The 23,394-nt window shown below is 41.9% G+C and overlaps 2 protein-coding genes across 15 annotated transcripts in view; one reads left to right on the forward strand and one right to left on the reverse strand.

The window, feature by feature from the left end:
* Positions 1–23,394, forward strand: part of GTDC1 (glycosyltransferase like domain containing 1) — a 322,827-nt gene that overhangs the window by 270,161 nt on the left and 29,272 nt on the right. The window lies entirely within an intron of this gene.
* The window catches only part of ARHGAP15 (Rho GTPase activating protein 15), a 344,807-nt gene continuing 336,534 nt past the window's right edge, over positions 15,122–23,394 (reverse strand). For all 3 annotated transcript variants that reach the window (XM_054208190.1, XM_054208189.1, XM_054208191.1), the window contains one exon: positions 15,122–16,406. In XM_054208190.1, the coding sequence (XP_054064165.1) occupies positions 16,223–16,406 (184 nt within the window). In that variant the 3' untranslated portion in view covers positions 15,122–16,222. The remainder of the gene's footprint in view (positions 16,407–23,394) is intronic.

Consider the following 23,394-nt stretch of genomic DNA (forward strand, 5'->3'; position numbering starts at 1 on the left):
ACCGGGTTTAAATATTAGTGAAAGTAATTGTGGATCTGTGTGCACTGAATTACTAAAGGTGTGTGTGCAGGCACCGGGTACTTGCAATGGGAAAAAGGGGACTCGGGGTGTGTCAATTTGTAGTTTGTCTTATTGTTAATGTGCAGCACCTCAGCTGCTTCCCAATGGGGGAAACTAGACCCTGTATGAGTAACTTCCAAACCGCACAAACTTGGGATGTGAGAGGAGGGACAGTGCCTGCCCCAGACTAGATGGGGTCGTGTGTATGTTTGCGGACGTGTGACGTGGTGTTAGGACACGGGCTGCACCCCCTGGGGCTGTGGAACAGGTGGTGCTCCTCTTACTCTAAACTCCACCCCTGAGCTCACCTCTGTGCATCACCAAGTCTGATTAGGTTGCTGTTGGAGTTCTCCCAGTGCAGCCCAGTGCACAGCAATACGGCAAGACCAGGGAAAGTTTTGGGGGTAACTTAATGAAGAGTTTCCTTTACGGGGATCCTGAAAGAAATGCATCTGTCTCTTCAAAGCTGCAAGCACGTAAATATGAAGTTCTCCTCTGCTTGGAGCACATAACAAATCTTGCGAGGTGTCCTTTATTTCCCTACACTGTAGAAGGTCAGCTGTGGTTGTATCTTCACCAGACTCTGTGAAAGTCTCAGAGGAAGACGTGGATCCCAGGCAGTTGTGTAAGAGTGTGGCTTGTCGCCTTTGGAGGCATTACTGTGGTGTGGCTGAACAATAGCGGTTTAGAGAAATGAAGACTGGGATTTCTCCCCTGTGCTGCGGGGTTTTTGACCATCCTCTGTCTGGGAAGCTTCATTTAGGGCAAGAAATTCTTACTTCTTCCTCAGCCCCTTTTGTCCTGAATGTCTTGACAGACATAAGCTGGCCATGGGGCTAAAGGTTTGCCTGTATAGCTTATTTCCTTAAAATAAGTGAACATTAGAAGAAAATATATGGTATATTCAGAACAAAAGGATTTAGTAATTCTTGGAAAGCATCATTCAAAAGTGAGAAATGCTGAGAAGGTGAAGACAGGCGTGGTGTGGCAGCATGTCTACTTTTCTATGGTACCAAGTGCTGTAGTTCCTCTGGCTCCTGAACTGAACGTCGTTTAGTTGCGTGGTGGGGAATCCTACTGAAGTCTGCGAGGTTATTTCTGAAAATAAAATCAGACGTGTGACTGCAAAGACACGTTACTATGAAAGGAGCAAGGCCCTAAGATCCCCGTCACGATGGTGATAATGACAGCAGTAGTAGGGTACCGGTGGGTTGCGTTGATGCACTGAATGTCTTGATTAACAATTAGTATGCCTAGATTCTTTGAACTGAAAATTGGTACAGAAGGCCAAGAGTTGCTCATAACTTGGTCTGGAAAATAAGGAGAGTTAAGGTGTTGCATGTGTATTAGTTATAATTTAAAACTAATTTTAAAGAAGTGCATATAGTCCTGCACGTTCTTTAGTCACAAAGTCTAGATAACACAGCAAGTTTGGAAATATATAATTTGTGTAGGCTTACAGATCTGGAAGTCTGCACGTACCTAGTTGCAGTCAGTTGTCATCATTACACTTCTGAAAATTAGCAAGAATTTTGTTGGAAGCAGAGGTGGCTCGTTTTTTTTTTTTTTTTTTTCGCCTCCTCTTTTTTCCCTTTCCTTTTTTTTCCCCCCCTACATTTTATTCTGGCCTGTGGAAATTTAACTTGAAACAATTGTCACATAACACTGTCAGAACAATCAAGTTGGTTCTTACAGACATAATTGTGAAAAAAAACCTTGCACTTTTCAACATAGGTACTCTACACTGCAGGCATGGTTAGTACCTCCTTCTACAGATGCCCATGATCTTTAAAAGAAGCATTTAGGTCTTGAGGTTATTTAAAGATTCCTAATTTTTTTACTTGTCTTTTAGACTTTATTTAGCTATGCGAGATATCACCATATCCAGTATTTTTTATAATAAACATGTCTAGTCAAAGAAAGCATTAATGAAGCAATTCCCCAAATAAAACAGCCCATCATATCTGAGTTGCAGCAGAGAGAAAGTGTGGTCTTTGTAGTTTAATCAAGATCACAAGACTTGTTTTGAGCGTCTGTCATCTTTAATTTTACGGCACTTCATTTCAGAGTGGGACTGCCAGGGTCACATGCAATTAAAACACAGGCAAGATTCGTCTTGTGAAATCTTAACATAAAAAGTAATGTGTTACTCTATTTTAACTTTTCTACTGAACTCTGTGAACTCACTAATTACTTTTCCCCCTCTTGTCACCTTTTTGATATGACATGTATTTTATAAAGGAGATAGAAGTTTGGAATTTTTTTTCTATCATGCATATGATTGAGGATAACAAAATTAAACCGGAGAAAAAAGGAAATGTATTTTTCAGAAATACATTTTTAGAAATATCTGAGCTTTACTGCTTCAATTACAAAGGGACTAGAGGATCAAATTCTAGGAAATAACTATTAATCTGCTTAACTAGGGCAGGTAGAAGCGTAATAGCAGACCGGGGATTTTAGCGAGGCCAATCACACAGACTGGAGTTTATTCTCTTGAGTGGGGTGACAGGGGAAGGGTAAAGGGACTTTAATGTGGTGGGCCATGAGAAGCGCTAAAAGCCGGTATCTATGTAGCTTCTTTATAGCTTTAGCCCAGTTGTTGCATCGTAGTGATCAGTAAATTGCATGGACCCTTATTAACCTTATTGATAAGGAGCTTAGGGAAGTCCCATTCAGTCCAGAATATATTCTTCTTTTTGTTCTCCTGTCTGTCTCGGTTTGCAATCCCGGTCTCTTTGTACAGAAATCCTTTATGTTGCACCTCAAAATTCTGTGCAAGTACTCTGCTCATTTAACTTGGAGCAAGGGAACTGTAGAGCAGAAAGGGTTGGAGTACACATGGGGCCACGGGCCTATTTAAATATAGCTGGGACACCTGGAGAATGTTTGAAAAATTTCTTTTAAAGAATCTTTTATATTGTTCCTCTTTCAGTGCAGCTGGGGTCTGTGGGGATCAGGGGATTATTTTTGATACCTGTCTAAAAGAGTTATGTCTACACTGATTTCCATCCCTTGCTACTAATTAACCTTATTGTATACAGGAAACAGTCTATTTAATACCTGCATTCTTTCTGTAATGCCAAGTAAAATGAAATCTAGTGTGAAATCTAGTTAGCGTTTGCCTTTTTGAAGTCATTTTTGAGTTTCCAGTCCGGGTGACTGTGACCTCAAAACTGAAAGCTATAAAAATGGTCCCAATTCCAGCTCAATGGGAGTTTCTTGAAGATTCCCCGTTCACCTGGACTTGCACATGTAGTAAATTGCCCATCTTGGCACTTAACAGTGTTTTCCCAGGAACCATCTATTTCTGGGTCACTCATAGCCCCGCAAAGCACATGTGGTCCTGCAGTTCCTCCTAAGTAAAGGAGTCCCCTCTTTGCTGCTGGAAAGATCACACTTTGACTGTTTCAGCGTACAGAGACTTATAAAAATTTAAATAGCAATGGTAAAACCAGATACATTAAGGAGAACAAGGAAGGGTGTTTTAAAAATGTCACCGACAAATGTAGAGGGTGGTGACTAGGTGACTGGGATGAACTTAAACTGTAGAATGGAGGGGAAAAATGTGGACGGTGTACCATATTTTAAAGGACCTTTAGAGCCTGCTGAACACCACTGGTTTTGATGGATTCTGCTCCAACATGCAGATACAGGAGTCGTTACCACGCAGCGTGATCTCTGAAAAAAATCGTCACTAAAATGAATTTCCTCATGTATTTGACGAGGAAGTGTTCCCCTGGACATCGTGAGGCCGAACCGAGCCCCGTGGCCCTGCTTTCTCCGCAGGTCCTTGCCTGCATCCCTGATGAAGCGGGGACCAATGGCGGGGTTTGATTTTTAGGGGAGATTGGTTCAGTTTCTGAAAGAGGATTCAGGCCAGGTGTCTGGGTCGTTCTCTTGGGGACAGGCCAACTTGCATGAGTTTGGGTGTCTTTAACAACAAAGTCCTGAAGAAAAGGCTGTCATTTAATACCAAATTTGCATTGTTTAGTACAAAATGATGATATCAAGAACAAAGCGAGCCAAAACAAAGGACAACAAGAAAAAAAAGACAAACCCTTTTCAACACTGACTGTGCACCAATGTTGATAGCGTAGATACTGAACAAAGGTTGGGATTGCTCGTTTGATTTATTTGTTTAGTATTAAAGCTTGGTGGAAACACCAAAGGAATAGGACGTTCATATCATTAGTCTCTTAGTCCCATCTATTTGGGAAGAATGAGAAGTATTGTTTTCGGTCCCGCTGGGGCTTGTCAGATAGCTTGGCTATTGGAAATTGTGCTTGATGGTAGAAATATAGTCTTATGAGCTTGAAGTACTGACCGTACATAAGTGTTCCTGCCTATGGCCAAGCGGCCACAATTACAGAAGTGAGGATCCAAGATTCTGTTCAAGGAGCCTGGAAGATGCTCCAGAATCCCTCTGTATAACTAATTCTCAAGAAAAGGGAGAGAAATGTTTTCATTTCCTGTTTGCCTTCCATTTCCTCTATTTTATACTTATTTTGGTCAATAAAGCACTGTTCATTTCTGTTTTAGACCATTCTCAAGAAAACACATTTCTTGCAGTGCAGCCTTTCCAAAACCAACAGAAATAATCTGGCTTAACTCTAAAAGATTTTATTATTATTATTATTATTATTATTTTCTTCTGCCTTTCCTACTAAGCTCCTCTGCAAAACAGCTAGAAATTTTCATTTTCAAAACATTAGTACAGCAAATTGCCATCTTTCTGTGCACGGCGTTCTCTATGTACTCATCATCTGAATGATTCCGGATCACTCTCTGGCAGCGTGAGTCACAGCATGCCCTCATGCCTGCCTCTTTTTCAATTATATCTAAGAGGAAGACTGCTGGAGACCCATTTTTTCATCTTGCACAGGACCCCAAAAGTGCCAGATCTCATTTCAATATAATATTATGACAGTATGATAAAATGGATGTTAACAGGACACTGACTAATATGATCCGTAGAGAAATGATAGAACAATACAATATCAAGCAGATTGTATTACTGATGTGCATTTTATGGACACGAAATTCCCTTTATAAACAGGGTCCTAAGATTTAATCCTTATATCCTATGATCCTAGTTAGTGCTTTAAGATATTCTGCAGCAGTACTGCAGTTTGGCATTCTTAACTGAAATACATGTATTTTATTTTATCATAGGGCCACCTATATCGCTCCCAATTTACTAATGAAACTTGGCATTCAAATGACTCGTCAGCATGTACGGCAAAGCATAAAAATAGATTAATGTGGCATACGTTTCTTTACCCATAAAAACGCACCTCCATATAATCTCAGTGCTGTCTTATTCAACAAAAAGTATGTCATTTCTTTCCCCTAGCAGGTTGAGTTAAAAATGAGCTAAATGTGTGAGAAAGCCATTACTGCACTAATGAAAAGCTCGATACTGTTTGAATTTTTCATCACGGGATATTTGTTCTGTAGCACACAGCACTAATATTTACTGTCACCGGTACAGTATGCACGGTAATTAAGTTACAGTCATCAGCGTGGTGGATGTTAAGCAAAGATGTTCCTGCGCGAGCTTGGACCTCTCTCACAGATATTTCACATGAAGCAGTCCTTCAAGCATTTCTAGGTTTGATGAAGTGGTGGGGAGAGAAAAAGGGTGAAAAAGATTTTAGCGTCTGATGTAACCTCTGCATCTGCCTCTCTTTGTCCCTCTATAACCAGAAGGCTGGTAAAAGCCATAGAATCATAGAATGTGTTGGGTTGGAAGGGACCTTTAAAGGCCATCTAGTCCAACCCCCCTGCAGTCAGCAGGGACATCTTCAACTAGATCAGGTTGCTCAGAGCCTCATCAAGCCTGGCCTTGAATGTCTCCAGGGATGGGGCCTCCACCACCTCTCTGGGCAACCTGGGCCAGTGTCTCACCACCCTCATTGTAAAGAACTTCTTCCTAATGTCTAATCTAACCCTGCCCTGCTCTAGTTTAAAGCCATTGCCCCTCGTCCTATGGCTACGTGCCCTCACAAACAGCCCCTCCCCAGCTTTCTTGTAGCCTCCTTCAGGTACTGGAAGGCCGCTATAAGGTCTCCCTGGAGCCTTCTCTTCTCCAGGCTGAACACCCCCAACTCTCTCAGCCTGTCTTTGTATGAGAGGTGCTCCAGCCCTCTGATCATCTCCGTGGCCTCCTCTGGACCCGCTCCAACAGGTCCATCTCAGGTCCTTGCTGACTAATTGGTGACCCTGTGAGGGAAATCAGTGCCACTGTGACTGCTCTTACCTCTAGAAGATGGACTGAGGTTACAAAACAACACTTTAGCCAAAGTCATTATCCTCGTTCAGAACATGGACAGTGATCTCGCCTGCCTCATCCGTGGTGGCAGGATGGTGCTGAGGGTGCTCTTGTTTGTTCAACTTGCAGCTCAGCAAGACGCCAGGGTGGCCGGCTACCTCTCTCTCTCCTTCCTCTTCCCTTGTTAATAACTTCAGAAGGGTCTTATGTGAAATTCATAAAATAAACTTAGGAACAGATGCGATTCTGGCTATGGTGACATATTTCCCGCCGTTGTCCATACAGGAGATCCATACAGGGCCAGAGTGTGATCTCCAAGGGCAAGACTGGCTTTTTCATCAAACTCCATTCTAACATTTTCAGGAGACTCCTTTCCATAAGCACAGTCTCTCTGGAGGGCACCAGAAAATATGGAATGTGCCAAATATCCCGAGTGATCCAGCTTTTTCCTGCCAAGCTGCCTATCCATTTTGACAGTGTCCTCCCATGCTCCCTTTCCCCCCACCACTTAGTGACACAGGCCACATCTGGGCTCTTTTTGACACAACCTGGCTGTGGGTTCCCGGAGATAATTGTCAGACACATCTGCTATTTTGTACATGTACCTGTGTTTTGACAACTAGGCATGGAATATGCTTACTTAAGTAAATCACAGACGTGTTCAGAGCTGTCTGTACCTTCTGAACCTCTGGCACATTTATGGTCTGATGAACTTCTGACAAATCCCACAACTTCTCCATCATTAGGTGAGCACAGAAAGTCCCGAGACCTGACTGTGAGGCGTCTGTCACCCGCGCTACTGGAGTCAGTGAGTCCAAAAGGAGCAGTTTCTGATAGCAGAAGATTTGTCCCCCCCACCGCATTATGCTTGGCAAGTGGCCTGAGACAGATGCACGCTTGCTTCTTAATTAGATAGATTTTTTTTTTTTTTTTCTTTGTATGCAGTAAGTTCTCCTGGTCGCTTCCACAGGAGAGCGGCCATAGGAAAGGCAAGAAGCACAACTTGTGACCCCGGTAGCCTTGCAAAGTGCACTTGAATTAGGGCAGAAAAAAGCATCCCAACCTTATATGAGTGATAAATTCCTTCTGCGCTTGGGCACGTTTGGGGTCAATTGTTCGAAATCTTTTATGAGTGAATCCCCAACTGTACAGATAAGAAAGGGATTAAAAAAAGGGTTTTGGGTTTCACAAGGTAAAATCTAAGGTCTGGCTGTGTAGAAACCGTTTGGGATATGAAGCAATTAAAGCCTTATGTGAGTAAATAGGAGTTTCTGCATCCTGGAAAGGTTTTTTAGGTAGTTTTTTTAGACACCTATTTTCTGTAGAAAAGACCCTATTTGTACAGGTAGGCTATCCAAAAAACAAAGCATAAGTGTTGTTCCATAATAACACAGGTCATATACATTGGCAGAAAATGGAAAGGGAAATTTCCTTTAGGTTCTTTCTACCTGAATACATCCCACATCCCTGCTTCCTTAAAGCCATTTAGGATGTTTTTTGAGAAACTAGTTTACTGAGGACCTAGGAAGAGTATTGCCAGAGAGGTTCAGATTACCTGAAGTACAGGCTATGTGTTAGGAAAAACGACATCGTGTCAAAGAGAGTGGAAAATCAGGGTAAACGGCCTCTGGAAGATTACCCTTCCCTGGACCTAGTAACTTGATATGGGAGAAGCCTGAGGGTCTGGACACATGCTCAGGTGGAAGGTATCTAAAGGAGCAGAGACACATCGCTCTCCTCTATCCATTGCTGGGTCCTCTATCCATTGCTGGGACTTCTACTTGACAGAGAAAAACTGGCTTAGATTAGGAAAAAAAATAGTGTTGTGTGGCAGTAGCTGCCGTGTTTCTTCCTAGAAAATGGAAAGAGACGCCTCTGTCCTCCCTCTCGATCTTTCTTATGCCCTGTCCTCCAGCAATCACAGAGAATGAGTAACTCGTAACATCCCACATCTTTTCCATCAATGCTTCTGCTGAATCTGCCTAAGCCACTTAAAAGGCTCAAATTTTAATGTATTATCTGGATCTACTGGGGTCCAGGACTGACTCTTGAGGGCTGGTGAGTCTTTGACCCTGTGCTGGCGGCGTCCCGATGGCAGAATAGCACTGAGGGCAGGAGAACGTGAACCCACAAAATGCGCCAGGTCTCAGTTCATCTTCTTGTGTTTCAGGGAGGATGTTGAATTGTCCAGTCAAGGAAATGTTTTGATTTCCAAACCCATTCTTCTTTTTTTTTTTTTTTCCCCTTTGTTTTGGGAAATGAGAAAAATATATAAAAGCAAGTTATTAATAAAACATCTATTATGCCCATGGGACAGAGGTCCTTCTGTATTGTTCAGATGGCATGTTTATTGTTGACATCTCTCTTTTCTCTGAGTATGCACAGAACCCTGAAATCCTTTTACATTTTTAATAAGATTATTTCTTTTTTCAATCTAGTGCAAGAAAACCGCATCTGCAATATGCATAATACTCTCAAAAACTGCAGCATCAGAGGGAAAGCATTGCCAGTGTTTTTGGCTATCTACACTTCAAAGAGACACGACGTGAAAAAGAATAGTACTAGAGTTCTCAAGAAGGTGCTTGTATTTTGCATCTTAGGGCATGTTTGTTTAAGGTAGCTGCCTTATCTTTCAGCTCTCACATTGGAGGTGAAGCATGTCATCAACACAAAAGGAAATTCGGTTTGCTTTCCAACCGGCAACACTCGGGAAACCTGGAATAACCAATATTATTGTGGTGTTTTGTCTGAACTCGCGTGCCTTATGGAGCGGGGTGATCATCAGCTCTACATTCCTGCAGCGTTGCGTGGCCCACGTCTGTGCAGTATCGGTGAAATTGCGTTTGCCTCACAGATAGATGTGGATGGGGATGTCAAACTGAAAAACAAATGTCTGTACAGCATCACCTATGTGCTTCATCTTCAGCCTCTGATAACGCAATCTCATAATGCAGCTGTCTTGAGGGAGCTGATTCACAGGGTAGGATCCTAGCCCGTCTTCTGGTAGATCCCAGATTCATGTCCCCGTGCTGATGTAGGCTTCCTTTTTCTTTTGTAGCATCAGAAGGCAAAAGCAGTTCTTCACAAAGACTGCAAGGGGCTCAGAAACTAGGGTGGAAGTGGTCAGGCAGGTACCAGATACCTTTGATCTGATCCCCACGGCACTTGTTTCCTTCCAGGCCGAATACCTACTGACACAACAGGAAATCTGTGACAACCCAGAACTTTCTGGCTAGTGCCAAGTGGCAAAAGGGGTTAGGTTTTGAAGTTAGAAGACAGGATTTTACCATCCTATCAGCCAGGAAATTGCCATTAACCATCGGCCCTACAGAACTGTGTCCTTTGGAAAAGAGCTACGGTGCACAGAAGTAGATGGTTTTGCTTTGCTAGGCATATACATTGGGTACGCCAGAGGTGGATATAGAGCATAGGGCATACGTGTTGTCATTGCTGTTGTTATACATACAAATATATTATTATTCTTCCCATGAGAAGGCTGAAGCCTCCCTCAATCGCTCCGGCTCCCAGTGCTCTGCAGCTGGGCAGCCCTTTCCCACCCTGCCTTCCCTCCTCCTGCTGACTGCCAGGGTTGTGTGGCTGAAGATGCTGGCGCAAACATGGATAGCTGCAAGGCGAGATAGCCACAAGGTAAAAACCTTGTCAGCAGCACTGATATGTTCTCTGTACGGACCAGAAATAGCATTTGATTCCCCAAATTTCCTTGTGAAACTGGTCCATGGGGGCACTAAGGACAATTCAGTTCTTCAGTGCAGAGGAGCAATCAGATAGAAGCAAGATACTTGATTCTTTTAAGAGCTGAAAAGAGATCAATAATGAAAATATTAAGGCTCCTTTCACCTTGAATACTTAGGGTTTTGGTCAAAAGGGCAGAATAGATACACAGAGCATCCTGTGAAAGACAGAGCAAGTTATAAGAGGTGGGGCAGATCTTCCGTACGAGAGAAGGTTAAATTGATTAAGAGACAAACGAGGGGTGATCTGTTAGTGGTATATAGGAGAGTGAATTGCCCAAAGAGGTCAGTCAGACGATCCTATTTAGCCTTTCCCATAAATCAAGAGCAAGCGGAGTGCTATACAATAATGCTAAAAGCTAATGAATTTAAAAGTGATACAAGTAAAATATTTTCCTACATGGTGCATAATTAACCTGGGAAATTAATCAGATACCATTAAGACAAAGAGCCTAGCAGGATTAAAAATGGATAATAAGTGACAGAAACTGCATAAAGACAGAAGTGTATACAGGGTGTTCAGCCATTTACTTAAAACCATTCCGCTGCCTGGGGTTGCAAAGAAACATCCCCTGCGGGAAAGCTGGATTTGACTATGGGGCTTCTTCTACCTTTTCCATGGCAGCGGGTAGGCTGGAGGCTGGGCAAGGGACCCATCAAAACGTTTTCAATGTGGTCGCTCGCATTTTCCAGGGCAGAGGGAACGCATCCACCTACGCAAAATCACAACCAGGAAATGCTCAAAAAAACTTCCGAGCTGCTGCTTTGAAAGCTTCTGAGCTTCAAGACAACGTAGACATCACCAGTGGGAAGATAGTTGTTGCTTTTGTCTTCCAGACACATGGCCAAGAAACGTATGGATAGGAGCTGAGCACAGGAGTCGTATTTTGACACAGGCGGAGGAGAGTCATGTGAAATTTATGAGTCTGCCTTTTATTAACTGAAATGTGCTCTAAAATGGCTCTAAAATGGTGGTGTTCTGTGGGTAATTAATTGGCATGCATTCTGAGCGTGCAGTGTTTTATGGTCCCTCTTAAACTTATTAAACAAAGCTGTCAGCTTCTGCTGAAGGTGTAAGGTGTCGCCCCAGGTTTTACAGCTCGTGTGAAGCTTTCTGGAGGTGCGCGGACAGGCTGCTTTGCCGAGTGACGGCGGGTTTCGGGCGCTTCTGAAGTATTTCTGAGGGTTTTAAGAGTCAGCTTTGGAAAGCCAGCAAACTTCACCACGATTCAGAGTTTGGAAGGCAAATTTCTACCTGTTTCTGTTCCCTCTGAAGCTGCCCTGTCCTGGGGCTGCAGGTAGGAGCGGGGCTGAGTGCCTGCACCAACCCAAATACCGGATTATAGGGGTGAATTCAGAGGAAGCAAAGGTGTAGACCATGAAGTTTAAGCAAAAAAGAAAAAAAAATGGAGATGAATAAAACGAGCACTGAAAAGCGATGTTGTCTTTTGGAACGGCTGGCTCTGTGCCTCAGTTTCTCCCACCGCAGTGCTATTGCATTCCCTAGTATCAGTCTTGAGTTTTGAGCGCAGGTCTCTGTCACTCCAGTATATGTTTTGCATGAAATACAGAAGTGATGACTCGTGTCCTGTATCCAGCGTGCAACCAGATCTTTGTAACGAGGATCTATAAAGCAAAATGGCCATTAATTCTCATAGCATTTCAGGTATGTTTGGAAGTGCGCAATTGCTGAGTGTAAAAATAGCATGCGGCATGGTAAAGTATATTCATTTGCTGTGACAACACACGGTGAATTGGCACAAGGATGACATTCAGCAGCATCCTGCAAACATTCCCTCGGTGAAGCCTACTGACTAACGAGGGCTGTAGCTCTCAAGTAGTGAAGGGTTTGAGGAGTTAGAGACGGCCGTTAGAGACGGCCCGACCTCAGCAGGCCACTTGCTGGAGGTTTTTCCCATGTGTTGCCCTTGGTCCTTATGGAATCATGGAATCATAGAATGGTTTCGGTCTGAAGGGACCTTAAAGATCACCTAGTTCCAACCCCCCTACCCTGGGCAGGGACACCTCTCACCAGCCCAGGTTGCTCCAAGCGCCGTCCAACCTGGCCTTGAACCCCTCCAGGGATGGGGCAGCCACAGCTTCTCTGGGCAACCTGTTCCAGTGTCTCACCACACTCGTAGTGAGCAATTTCTTCCTGATATCTAATCTAAATCTACCCTCTCCCAGTTTGAAGCCATTATCCCTCATCCTATCGCTACGTGTCCTTGTAAAAAGTGCCTCTCCAGCTTTCCTGTAGGCCCCTTCAGATACTAGAAGGGGCTATAAGGTGTCCCTAGAGCCTTCTCTCCTCCAGGCTGAACAACCTTAGGGAAGGTGGGTTTTTTTTTTAATATGAAGTGAGTTATAGAAGTTTCTTATGTTCTGCAAAACAGGCATTGCCCTGGGCAATTTTTGCATCCTGCAAAAATCAGGACTTGTGATTGAGACCTGCTTCTGTGATTATGCTCAGCTTCCTTATGCTCCACGTGTCCTTCTGAAGCAGGAATGCCATGCAGGGGAACCTGCTGTGCCGTGATAATATGTGCATTCCCCGAGGCTAGTCTTTCAGCCTCTTCTGAGAATTAGCCATGCAAAATCTATAGACTGCCTGATTAGAGTGGTGATTGTGGTCCCAACTCACTTTTCCAGCTTTCTTCCAAACTCTACCCACGGCCTATATACTACGTAGTAATTGATTACCTGGACTCCTTGAGTGCCTTGGTCTGGATGGCAGTCTTTGGCTCTGTTGCAACATTACCTGCACTGTAGCTGTCCTAGTAGAGAATTAAAGAACTATTAAAATGCCTGTTGCTCTTAATATATAGATGTAAATAAAAAGAGGGATGAAAACTTGTTCAGGGCAGTTTACATGGACACTTTGAGCCATAGTTCATTCAGCAAGTCTGTCTTTCTCATCGTTCGCTCAGAAAGTCTATTCTGCAGTTGGATTGCTCGAGTTAAAAACAGACAATTTTTCTTGCAAAAGATTAGGATTCAATAAATTGATTTTTTATTTCAATGAGAAATCTTTCTAGCTGGAAATGCCCTTTTCAGTTCCATGACAGGCTTTCTGATGTCTCCTTTTACTGTAGTAAATCCAGTTCCTAGCACAGCTGTCTTTTCACACGAGTTTGAGTAGAAGATACTCCACATAGAGGGAAGATGCAGATAAATGCAGTGATTCTTGGACTTGCTTGTCTTTGCTGCATTCTCAGCCTGCATTTTTTTGGTCATTCACCATTAATAGCAACAGCTCCTTGCTTAAAGTGTCTGTAGTCTTTCTCAAACTGAAGCTGGCTCCTGAAAAAAAAGGTCTTCTGCAAATCTGATTTTGACTCACTAAAAATTTAGTGAGCAAAGTTAGAGCAAAACTTCTGCCAAGTCATAGCAAATATTCTTGTAAGTAACAATGGGAGGAGCAATATGGTGGTGATACAGGCATAGTGGATTGCTCACGCTGGATGGAGACCAAGCTTCTGAGATTTAGAAATGTATGTGTTCAGACACAAAAGAGTCTGCTGGAGCCCTGGGCTGTGAGCTTAGTTAACAGAGAGCAAACTACCTGAGCAGGAGGAAAAAGAAACGCCACTGCAGTTCAGACTTGCAAATAATTTTCGGGTTTTCACTCTTACCATCTTTTGTCCGGCTGCTTTCCGCTCCCAGGGGCTGATGGCAGGAGCTGTGAGGTTCTCTCTTTGAATAACAACTGAGTAATTTTTCTCACCGAATTCACGTAGTTGTTAAAGGGGACAGGGAGAAGACTGGTCTCCTGGGGAAGGGAGCAGCTCGGCAGCAAGGCATGGTTATTCCTTTCTGTTGTCAGGATGAGGAAGGATAGACATCTGCTATACGCCCCGGGAGATGTGTACGCTCCTCTGATGAGACCCAGTTGCGTCCCCCCAGAACTGGCTGCCCACGTATCAGGCTTCTATCTTTCACAATGCATTTTGTAGAGAAGTCAGCACATTTGTAGAGAATTCATGTAAGGTACCCTTCTAAACCGAAGAAAGGCTTTTGTGTCCAAAAGTTTGCTTGATTTTTTTCCCCTCCGCCCCCCACCCCCCCCAAACAACCAGTTGATCTTAAGAAAGATACGGTTTCATTTCATAAGCCTTGTCTTGCTTATAAAAACAAGAAAAGAGGAGTCTCCATGCTCCAAAGAAAGCTTAAAAGAAGATTAATTAATTAATTAAGAATCTTTTCTTCTGAGTGCAACAGGATCCAAGTAACAAGCGAACTTTTCATTTCCAGTAATAGCAGAAATTACTTCAATAGCATGATTGTGAGCACCCGTGGGGCCATAATGTGAATGGTCTTTATTAAGGAATAGACTGAACTTCTGACTATCTTTCTTCCAGTCATTTCCACAGGCTATAAACAGCGCCTGGTTTGTTGCTATTAAAGAGTCTAAAGACGACGATGCTGAAAAGCATTACTGTTTAAGTACTCATGGCTTGACATTAACATGAAAAATATTTTCTTGAAAGTAAGGTGAATTTGGGTTCTCCAGGACGTTATAGTTTTGTTCAGAAATGACTATGTTGAATGTTCGTGATACGGGAAAGATGTTTGTTTGTTTCTGTGTTTTTAATTTTAATTACTGGTCACTACCCCTCTGTTTTGCTTGATTTTTCAGACACGTATAAAGTCAGAAAACATCTTGGGGCCAATTTTTATGTTTTCTTGGTGTTGTTTTCTGCCTGTGTTAGGACCTGATGAAAGAGTCTGGTCTTAGTTAATGATCAAGCCTCGTTATATGTTTGTTCCCATAAATGACTGCTCTGAGGAGCAACCTTTCCTGAATAACATGGTATTTTGCAAAATGATGCTAAGTGAAAACTGAAGTAATCCATGATCTGCTGAGGTGATATTGAAGACATATCTCTCTAGCACAGCAGACCTATGCATTAATCCTATGTTTTGGGGTCTTTAATTGCTTTAAATATTTGCTTCTAGATCTGTGTTTCACACATCTTATTTACATGGTTTATTTTTCGTTTTATGAACAAATCGATAACCAGACAGACTCTTTACCACACTGGATTAGTTTTATTTATTCTCTTTGAACTTGATTAAAAAGCTGTCAAACATAAGTCTACATTTTATCAGCAGAATACTTGTACAAAACAGGGTAGGAGATGTGTATAGCTGGAAACATACATTTCAAAATGAAACAATATTTGATATATTCTAGACAGTTACCCTTTTGTTTATCCATGACAACTGAAACTAACCGTCAAATGCATAAATTGATTCAAGTCTAGCCAAGTAATCCTAAGGGCATATGAAAAGGCTTTTTTTTTAAAGTTCTTTCTAGATGAATTTAATGTAGTTCACCAATAAAGCATCCTCAGGAGCACAATACAAATGCTACAGAACATGAGATAGCTGGGGAAAGCAGGCAGATGTACAGTGTGATGAAGAATCAAAATGGATGTTACATTAAAATGAGCAGTCGTGCAATGTCTTCATTTCACGTACTGCGCTTAAGTGAAAATGCCAAAGTTCCAATTTTGTTTTTTTTTTTTTTTTTTAGGCACTGTTATGCCAATAGTGACATTCTGATGGTGGTGGTGTTTTTTTTTTTTATTTATTTGTTTAAAAATATTAAATGTAATCTTTTTTCGAACTCTCAGGGTAGGAAAACTGATTATTCATCATGTCTTTAACTTTCAGTATGTATCAAAGAGAGAGGTAAATTATAGTCAGATTAGCTACAAATGATCTGGTATCACTGTTTTAATTCATTGCCTTCAATATACATATTTTAATCCATTTTCCACAAATCTCCTCAATTACTATTTGTCTTTCTGTGCCATTGCATATGTTGGTAAACAGCACTTTCTATGGTCTTTGGCCATATGCTGTATGCTCAGCTTGCAAAAAAAAATGACACTTGGAGTGCTAGCATAATGAAACTCTCAAAGGGTTAATGCAGAATACATATAGGCAAATGTTGACAATATTTTTTATTCCAATGTTTGAAAATTAAACACAAAATCATCATTAAGTTTTCACAAAATGAGGCATCTGTCACTTGAAAGAAAAAGAAATATTTCAGAAATATGTTTACAGAAATGTAAAAATATTAGACATCAAGACAGATGTGAACGTTTTCAATAACAGGCCCTGTCTGTCAGTCTTCCTCAGAGCCGAAGATCTTGCTGTACTCACTCAACATAAGTTCAACTATCTGATTTTGGTACAGCATGTGGACTGCCATGTTCCCTGTCTCCTTTTCAGGTCTAAGGAGTGTTGGTCCAAACACAATTCCTAAGCTTTGTGTTGACATAAGATTCACGGATTCCTTGGCTGCTATCCTGTTGACGAAAGGAAAGAATTGGTTAAAAAAAAGAGGGATGTCAAAGGAGTCGCTGTTGCATTTGAAGTACATAGAGGCACTTTTTACTGATTCTCCTAACAGGGGTGTTTGTTTGCTGAAGTCATCAAAAAGAAAGACGAGAGGGAGGGAAAAGAACTGCCAACCTGACAAATGAGGAAAGGAGAGTCAGCCCCAGACGGCAAGATGTGCGTGGGGTGGAGGTCTAGAGCCCCATTTACAATACGCTCATATCAGGGCACAGTTATATCTGGTGAAATGAGCATTAGTTGGTACGTGTGCAATAATTTCTGAGCTCATACATTTAGATACCAAAAATCGGGATTGCTCTTTATGCTAAGGGAATTGAGCACTTTTGGCGTCAACAGTTTTGGCGGCTCCAGGGAGAAGCTTCCCTGCTTCTCCTAACATAGTCTCCAGCACTGAAAGAGTTGGGGAAACAAAAAAAGCCCCTTAATATAGAGCTCATATGAAACACATTCCTTCTGCTAATTTAAATCCAATAAAGTTAGTATGGTCTGAAATGGATTGTGAAATTTATATAACTAAAGACTTTTGCATGCCTTATCCTGACACAAAGTTTCTTGAAAGACGCTGAGACCACATACCTTAATGAGATGACTTAGAAAATAATGGTAAGGATTATAACCTTTGATATCTTTATTACCCGCAAAATTACAAGAGGAGGACTATTATTATTAAAAGTTGATCTTATGTCTGTATTAAGACTTAATATTCTTGTGGAAATGACATTAAGGATGGAGAAGTCTGGTCTAAGAACAATATAGGTTTAATGGATGGAGTTTAGGTAGGCAGTTTCGCATAAATCTCTGCAGCAGTGAGTATGAACTAAGTAGAAATCCATTTCCTTCCACCCTCCAGAATATATAATATATCCTAGGTTGGAAAGACTAGTAAATGAAGATACATATTTTATAAATAAATTACACAGCTCTACCAAGGAATGCAAACTAAATGTAACTTTAATATGTAAATGTTTGAATTTATGGGTGCTTCCTTAACCTGTTAGTTTTAACTTAAATCTTCCAAGTAGACTGTTGAAGCCAAGTTCTGCTTTTTTTCCCCTCTCACTCATTGTCACTCATTTACCTTTTTAAGATCCAGACAGCAATTTAAAAATCATCATAGTTGTCTCTGTTTTCCCATACTTGTTGCTGAATTTACAGGAAGCTACGCTATAAGCGAAAGCAACTTCATGAGGCATAATGGGTACACTCACTTAAAAAAAGGTTTCTTTCATGTTAGCAGGTGGGTCACACAGCAAAGAGCATCTTCTTGTGGATTTCTGCCAATCTTGTCGTTTACCACGTTTCTTGAACATAAAATCTCATGTTTTTTCCCCATATATAAATAGGAAGCATTACTTAATTCTGCCTCATGCTTGCAACTGTGGTGTCCATTGCACAAAACACTCTCCATATGGCACTAATCAGATTGGCTTAATTATTAGTTTCTTAAAATATAGCATCTTTATTATAAATTAAAAAAAATTAATTATCTTTCCTCTCTGATAATGTTAACATATCATCTCTTCTGTTAGGAGTTCAGAAGGTCTCAAAAGTTGGGATCTTCGTTGCCAAATGACTGTGGGCTTCTGATGGACATCATGCATCTTTACGACAATTAAAAATGTTAGTTACAGGGGTGACAAGGTTGTTTTCCTGCCACTTATGCAGAAGGACATACATTGAGCTTGCATCCTCCCTGTGAGAAGAACTCGATTTACGGTGAGCTTGTTACATGTTAGAAGTTGGAAGACTGATAAAGTATTTGCAGTTAATATCAGCATGGGCAGATACTGATTTACCAGGGGGAAAAGAACATATTCAGCGGTTATATCTTGTGTAACTTTAGAGATCATCAATTTAGCATCAGCCATGGCTTTGCAATGTGGTGGTGTTGATGATGGACAGCACTGTGAAGCTGGAGGAGAAACATCTTGCAGGGAGCAGGAGGCAATGGACCGTGAATGAGCAGGGTTAGGGTGAAAATAGTGGTGGCAGGGCTCAATTTACTGAAGAGGAAAGAGGGGCCTGACTTCCTTTATCTGTGAAATTTGGAGGAAGATGTTGAGATCTTATGTTTCTGACGTGGACACAGATAATGGAAGATGGAAGGACAACCTCTCTGTCCTTGTTTGCCACCTTTCTGAAGCAGAATAATTCCCCTTGTTTTTCCCGGAGATGCCATCCTGCACGCAAAGTCCTGTTTGAGTCAAGGCATGGCCAGCACATGGTCTGGGGTCACTCAGCTCTCAGGAGGTGAGGGTATGGCATAAAGCAAGGGAGGATGTGCATGGTGTGCACTGGCGCTGGAGAGGAACCGGCTGTCTGTTGGGTTCATCGATGTAGAGCGTGGCACTAAGACCATCTGTGTAGATTTGGGGCCCCTAAGCTTAAGTCTAGTATAATAATTCTTGTATTGATAAAATCTCTTGAAAATTCATAATATTTTCTATCTATTCATGCCGTCGTACTTGTTGTGATGACCATAATAACAAAAAACTATAAACCAAGCCAACTTGGAAACACGGAAAGTCTGAGTAGTTAAATAATCTCTGGTAAAATACAGCTATTGCAGGGAAAGAAGAAAGGAATTCAGTCCAGCCTGACTAAAAGGATTACAAGTTTAGGACCTTATGCCTTTTTAAATTACAAATATTTACCAATGAAATTCTATAACTACTATTTTTTTCATCTGTCCGCAAAAGAAAAAGTCAAAGAAAACCAAAAACAAATATGCACAATTTAAGCTGCTACTGTAGCTGGGAAGTGAAATTGAGATGTTAAAAGAGAAAATCCCTAAAAAATGGGCAGGAATTCCTTTTTTTTTGGCAAGAAAAAGAACAGAAAGAGTGATACACCATTTACAACATAAAAAGTTAAAGGAAATGCCAGAACTACTTTTTGTCGGGCCCAAATGAAAGGAGCAATGATACATCAATTTAAGATTAATTCAGAAACAATCTATAATCCGGTGCCACAGATGCTGGAACCATATCAAGAAATTGTTGGGTGTTATGCTGTGCAAGGTTTTATTCCCCCCCCCGCCCCCGCCAAATAAGTGAGCTTCAAGAATGGCTTCGGTCCTTTAAGATCACGAGTTAGGAGATACGCAGAAAATACAGTTCTCATTATTAATAGTAATGAAATTAATGATGTATTAAAACAACAGAAGTGTCTGATAGGAGGGCTCCGGTGTCAATGGCAGATATATAAGCAAAAAATACTTGGAATTTATGCTTTGGCTGTTGCTAAGGCAACCGTAAGCTGGAAAGCGTGTGACTGAGAGCAGGGCAACTCTACAGCTAAGAGGGTCATTATATGGCGAGTTTGGCGCTCTAGTTCCATTAAACCTACACTTTTCAAACTCTCTAAATAAAATCATTATTAATTTTGACATTTGGAAAGCACACTGGATTATTACTTCAAACACACTAGGTGTTAGGAAATGTTCCTCATCCATTTTTACTCCGCAGTAACTGCCGAGGAGGGGAAAGCGTTTCGACAGTGACTCTGATTCCTCGCCTTTTTAATGTTCCTACTGCACAGAAAAAATTAGAGAGAAAAGTCAGCATACTTAGGGAGGAAAACCCCGTCGGAAAGGGCACTGTTTTACTGTAAGCTGGAGAGTGTTTGAGGGTAGAGCTGTCCTCTGCAAGCTGCACTGAGAACTGCTCAGTCTTGCTTTGTTAGCCCTTTCCAGCCTACGAGGATTTGTTTGCGCAATGTCAGGGGCATTTCTACCCTTAGCAGAACTGGTGTTAGCCATGCCTAGTACTCTTCTACTGTTTTAAATGATATCTAAGGGTAAACTTCCAGTAATTCTGCTGCTTTTCCATGAAGTGGTAATATAGGTTATGACTAAAGGGCAACACATTACAAAATGAGGGGATCAGAAAAGTAAGAACGGGTCACCCTCGTAAGAAAAATATGTAGGAAATGCCATTCCCTGAATTCAGTAGAGGACCGAGGCCAAAATCCTGTCCACCAGCAGTATGCACAATATTTTATTTAACCAGGGAAGTCCCCGCCATGAGAGACAGAAACCAAAGTCTAAACGGAGGCCAAGAAAGATTAAAGGTGCATGGGAATAAAGAAAACTCCCCGGGAAGAATTAAAAATGACATATGTGTGACATCTGTCCTCTTGGTATAACAACTAACCTTACAGAATTAGGTATTGACTCCTCTATGAGTGAATTATTCCATGGCAGCCCATTTGAGTGGGTTTTGTATCTTTGCTGAACTCTGCTAGCGACCGCTGTCATGGCCAGAGCTCCTCATCCCGACGGACAACGGGGCTGGTTTGATCTGTAAACTCCCATGAACTGCCTTAATGGGTTAAAGTCTGCGCATCCCATTGATTCACTTTACCAATAATTATCCTCAAATTAGCTAATATCTGTTTCCTATACATACTCGGCCATATGCAAATGTAATGTTTTAGCTTAGGGACTCGGCTCTGGGAATGGCTCAGCTGCCTTCAACTCACCTCAACCATAACGCGGTTAACAGGTTGCGTCACTGCGCTGTTACGGGACGGTTTTTATGCAGCAACTTTCTGACTTTTGCTATTGCCGAGCTCCCAATCATTTTGAACGTGTTAAAATTTGACTCTGATGATGAACAGTTTCTAGCTCAACGTTTTATGATCCTCTCCTTCCCAAATGCTGGTTCACAGGAGTTAAAAAATAACAGGTATTACATACTTTGCTTTAGCGACAAGACATTTGGGAAGGAATCATCCAACCTTGAAATAAAATCTTTATTGAAAGCAATTCTACATCCATGCCAGTCAGATACATTGTATGCTCAGAAGAGATGTCCCAGGGGAAAGCTCGGCGCAGTAGACAGGGTTGATTACTTGGACCTCCTGTCAGTTCTTAACTCATTGACAATGGCTGAGACATTCCGTACAACTTTGTTTTCTTTATTTGGAAGTAAAGTTAATATACTTACCTTAACTGTGCCAAATGTACTGGAAAATAACCTGATAATAAAACGTACCATCCTACGAAGTGATAATGTCTGTGTGTGTATAAGCACATTTTGGCAGGGCTTTTGCAGACGGGTTTTTCAGTGTTAGGAAGGAAGCACAAGTAGAAAATGATGCACAGATAAACCATCAGGTTTCTTCTGGATGTATTTCCTTTCCATTTAAGGCCTGTTACATGCTTCCCTGAGATACAGCATACATATTACTGCACCATCATTTTCTGTTGTAAACTTATTTCAGCTCAGCTATAGTAGCTGTTCTTCAGGAAGAACTTAAGTGGCTTTTGGTACGAAAAAGCCAACCGAACTACAGAGTTTGGCTTTGAGAGTCCTCTTAAAACACAGGCAATAGGTGATCTGCTATAACTGGTCAAAGCTTTGCAGAAATATCCATATCCAGGTGAATATACCAAACAGGCAGCAGAATACACCCGCTGTGGAGGAAGGGTACAGGGCCTGTGCGTGACTTAACCCCATCTCGAGAGACTTACGGAAATAATCGGTGGTAAGTGAGCCCTGATACCATAAGCAGTATTTGCGTAAATGGTTCAATTCATTGCGCTGCGACGTAGATAAATTTAAAATTTGGTAATAAATTGGGATTCTTGATATTTTATGAATGCAAACTAAACCTCCTTATTATTTATGTCCTGGCTCTGTGGCTGAATTGCTGAGTTGTGTTACAGTGGTACTCACCAGCTGATGAAGCTAAGCAAATGCAAACACTATCAGTTGAATCCCCAGCTTGTTTGTTTGTGAAATCCGCATACCATGTTGGGAGAGGAGGGAGGGAATTTGTGCGTATATCACTACAACCTGAGTTTTATGCTTATAGAGGAGCTCCAAAACACGAAAACGTCTGTCCCTTTCAAAATGTGCTACATGGTTTCTTCTGCAGCAAATATACACAATTCAGGGATCACAGTGGACTAATAAAGTTTCAGGCTACTTTCTTTCGCCCGTGTAAAATGTGGAGGTACTTGAAATTCCTGTTTGCTCCATAGGTTGGATTCGAGACAATAGCTGTCCAAGACTGGTAATAGAGAAACCAGGTCATGGCGTATGATATGTTACGAGAGGGGTCAGAAATAGTTCAGACATACTTAAGAGCTTGCTTTTGCTGAAAATAGCCTCCGTGGACCCTGGCCTACAGAAACTCCATAGGCTTCCTGTGCTCTGCAGCTGTGGGTTCATATTACAGCTCTTTGGGAAAAATCCCTTCTCTTCAGTTGCTCTGGGACGCAGGAACGAGCACTTGATGCTGTCTTCTTCTGCAGACTAGCCTTTAAATCTGACCATTGGATAGCTATATATAGTACCTGGACAGCTGACAGGGACCTGGTGGAGAATGGGCTTCCTCAGGGGATCCCCCGCATATCTCGCAGCACGAGCCCTTCCCTGGACGAACTGCCTTGGAGTCTAGCCCTCAATGAAAATAATAACTAAACCGACTCCCAACATCGGTTCACAGTTGGCTGAATAGACTCCGAAAAGCTGAAGAAAGGCATTTATTCTGGCTTAGCCTGGTTTAATAAAAGAACAGTTCAAAATAACGTCTTCTCACCATTGGCGGGTGAACTTTGCCACCTGCATTACATCCTTTCTGAAGAGCACGTGTGTTCTTGCCTTTGCACACACCTCACATAGTGCCTGTCTTGTAGAGAAAGTCTTAATTTTCCAGGTGACTGAAGCCAAGACGTAAAAGCACATTTGGATATCTAAAGGGACTCAGGCCTCTACAGGGGCTTTGTTCAGGAATGTGCTTTGGAGAAGTCCTCCTTTTTTTCCTGCAAAACGGGAGCTGCGCTCCTGCCTCCGCCCTCAGCTGTGGCTATATGAAGAGAGCAGATTAACATGGGACCTGCATCTCGGCCTTGGGATTGCTTCTTTTTTTCTGGCCCCCTCTTGTGTTAGGGAAGTTCCAAAGGCAGAGGGTGCACACATGCCGGCA

The sequence above is a fragment of the Rissa tridactyla genome, chromosome 7, assembly GCF_028500815.1.
Source record: "Rissa tridactyla isolate bRisTri1 chromosome 7, bRisTri1.patW.cur.20221130, whole genome shotgun sequence".
NCBI lineage: Eukaryota > Metazoa > Chordata > Aves > Charadriiformes > Laridae > Rissa > Rissa tridactyla.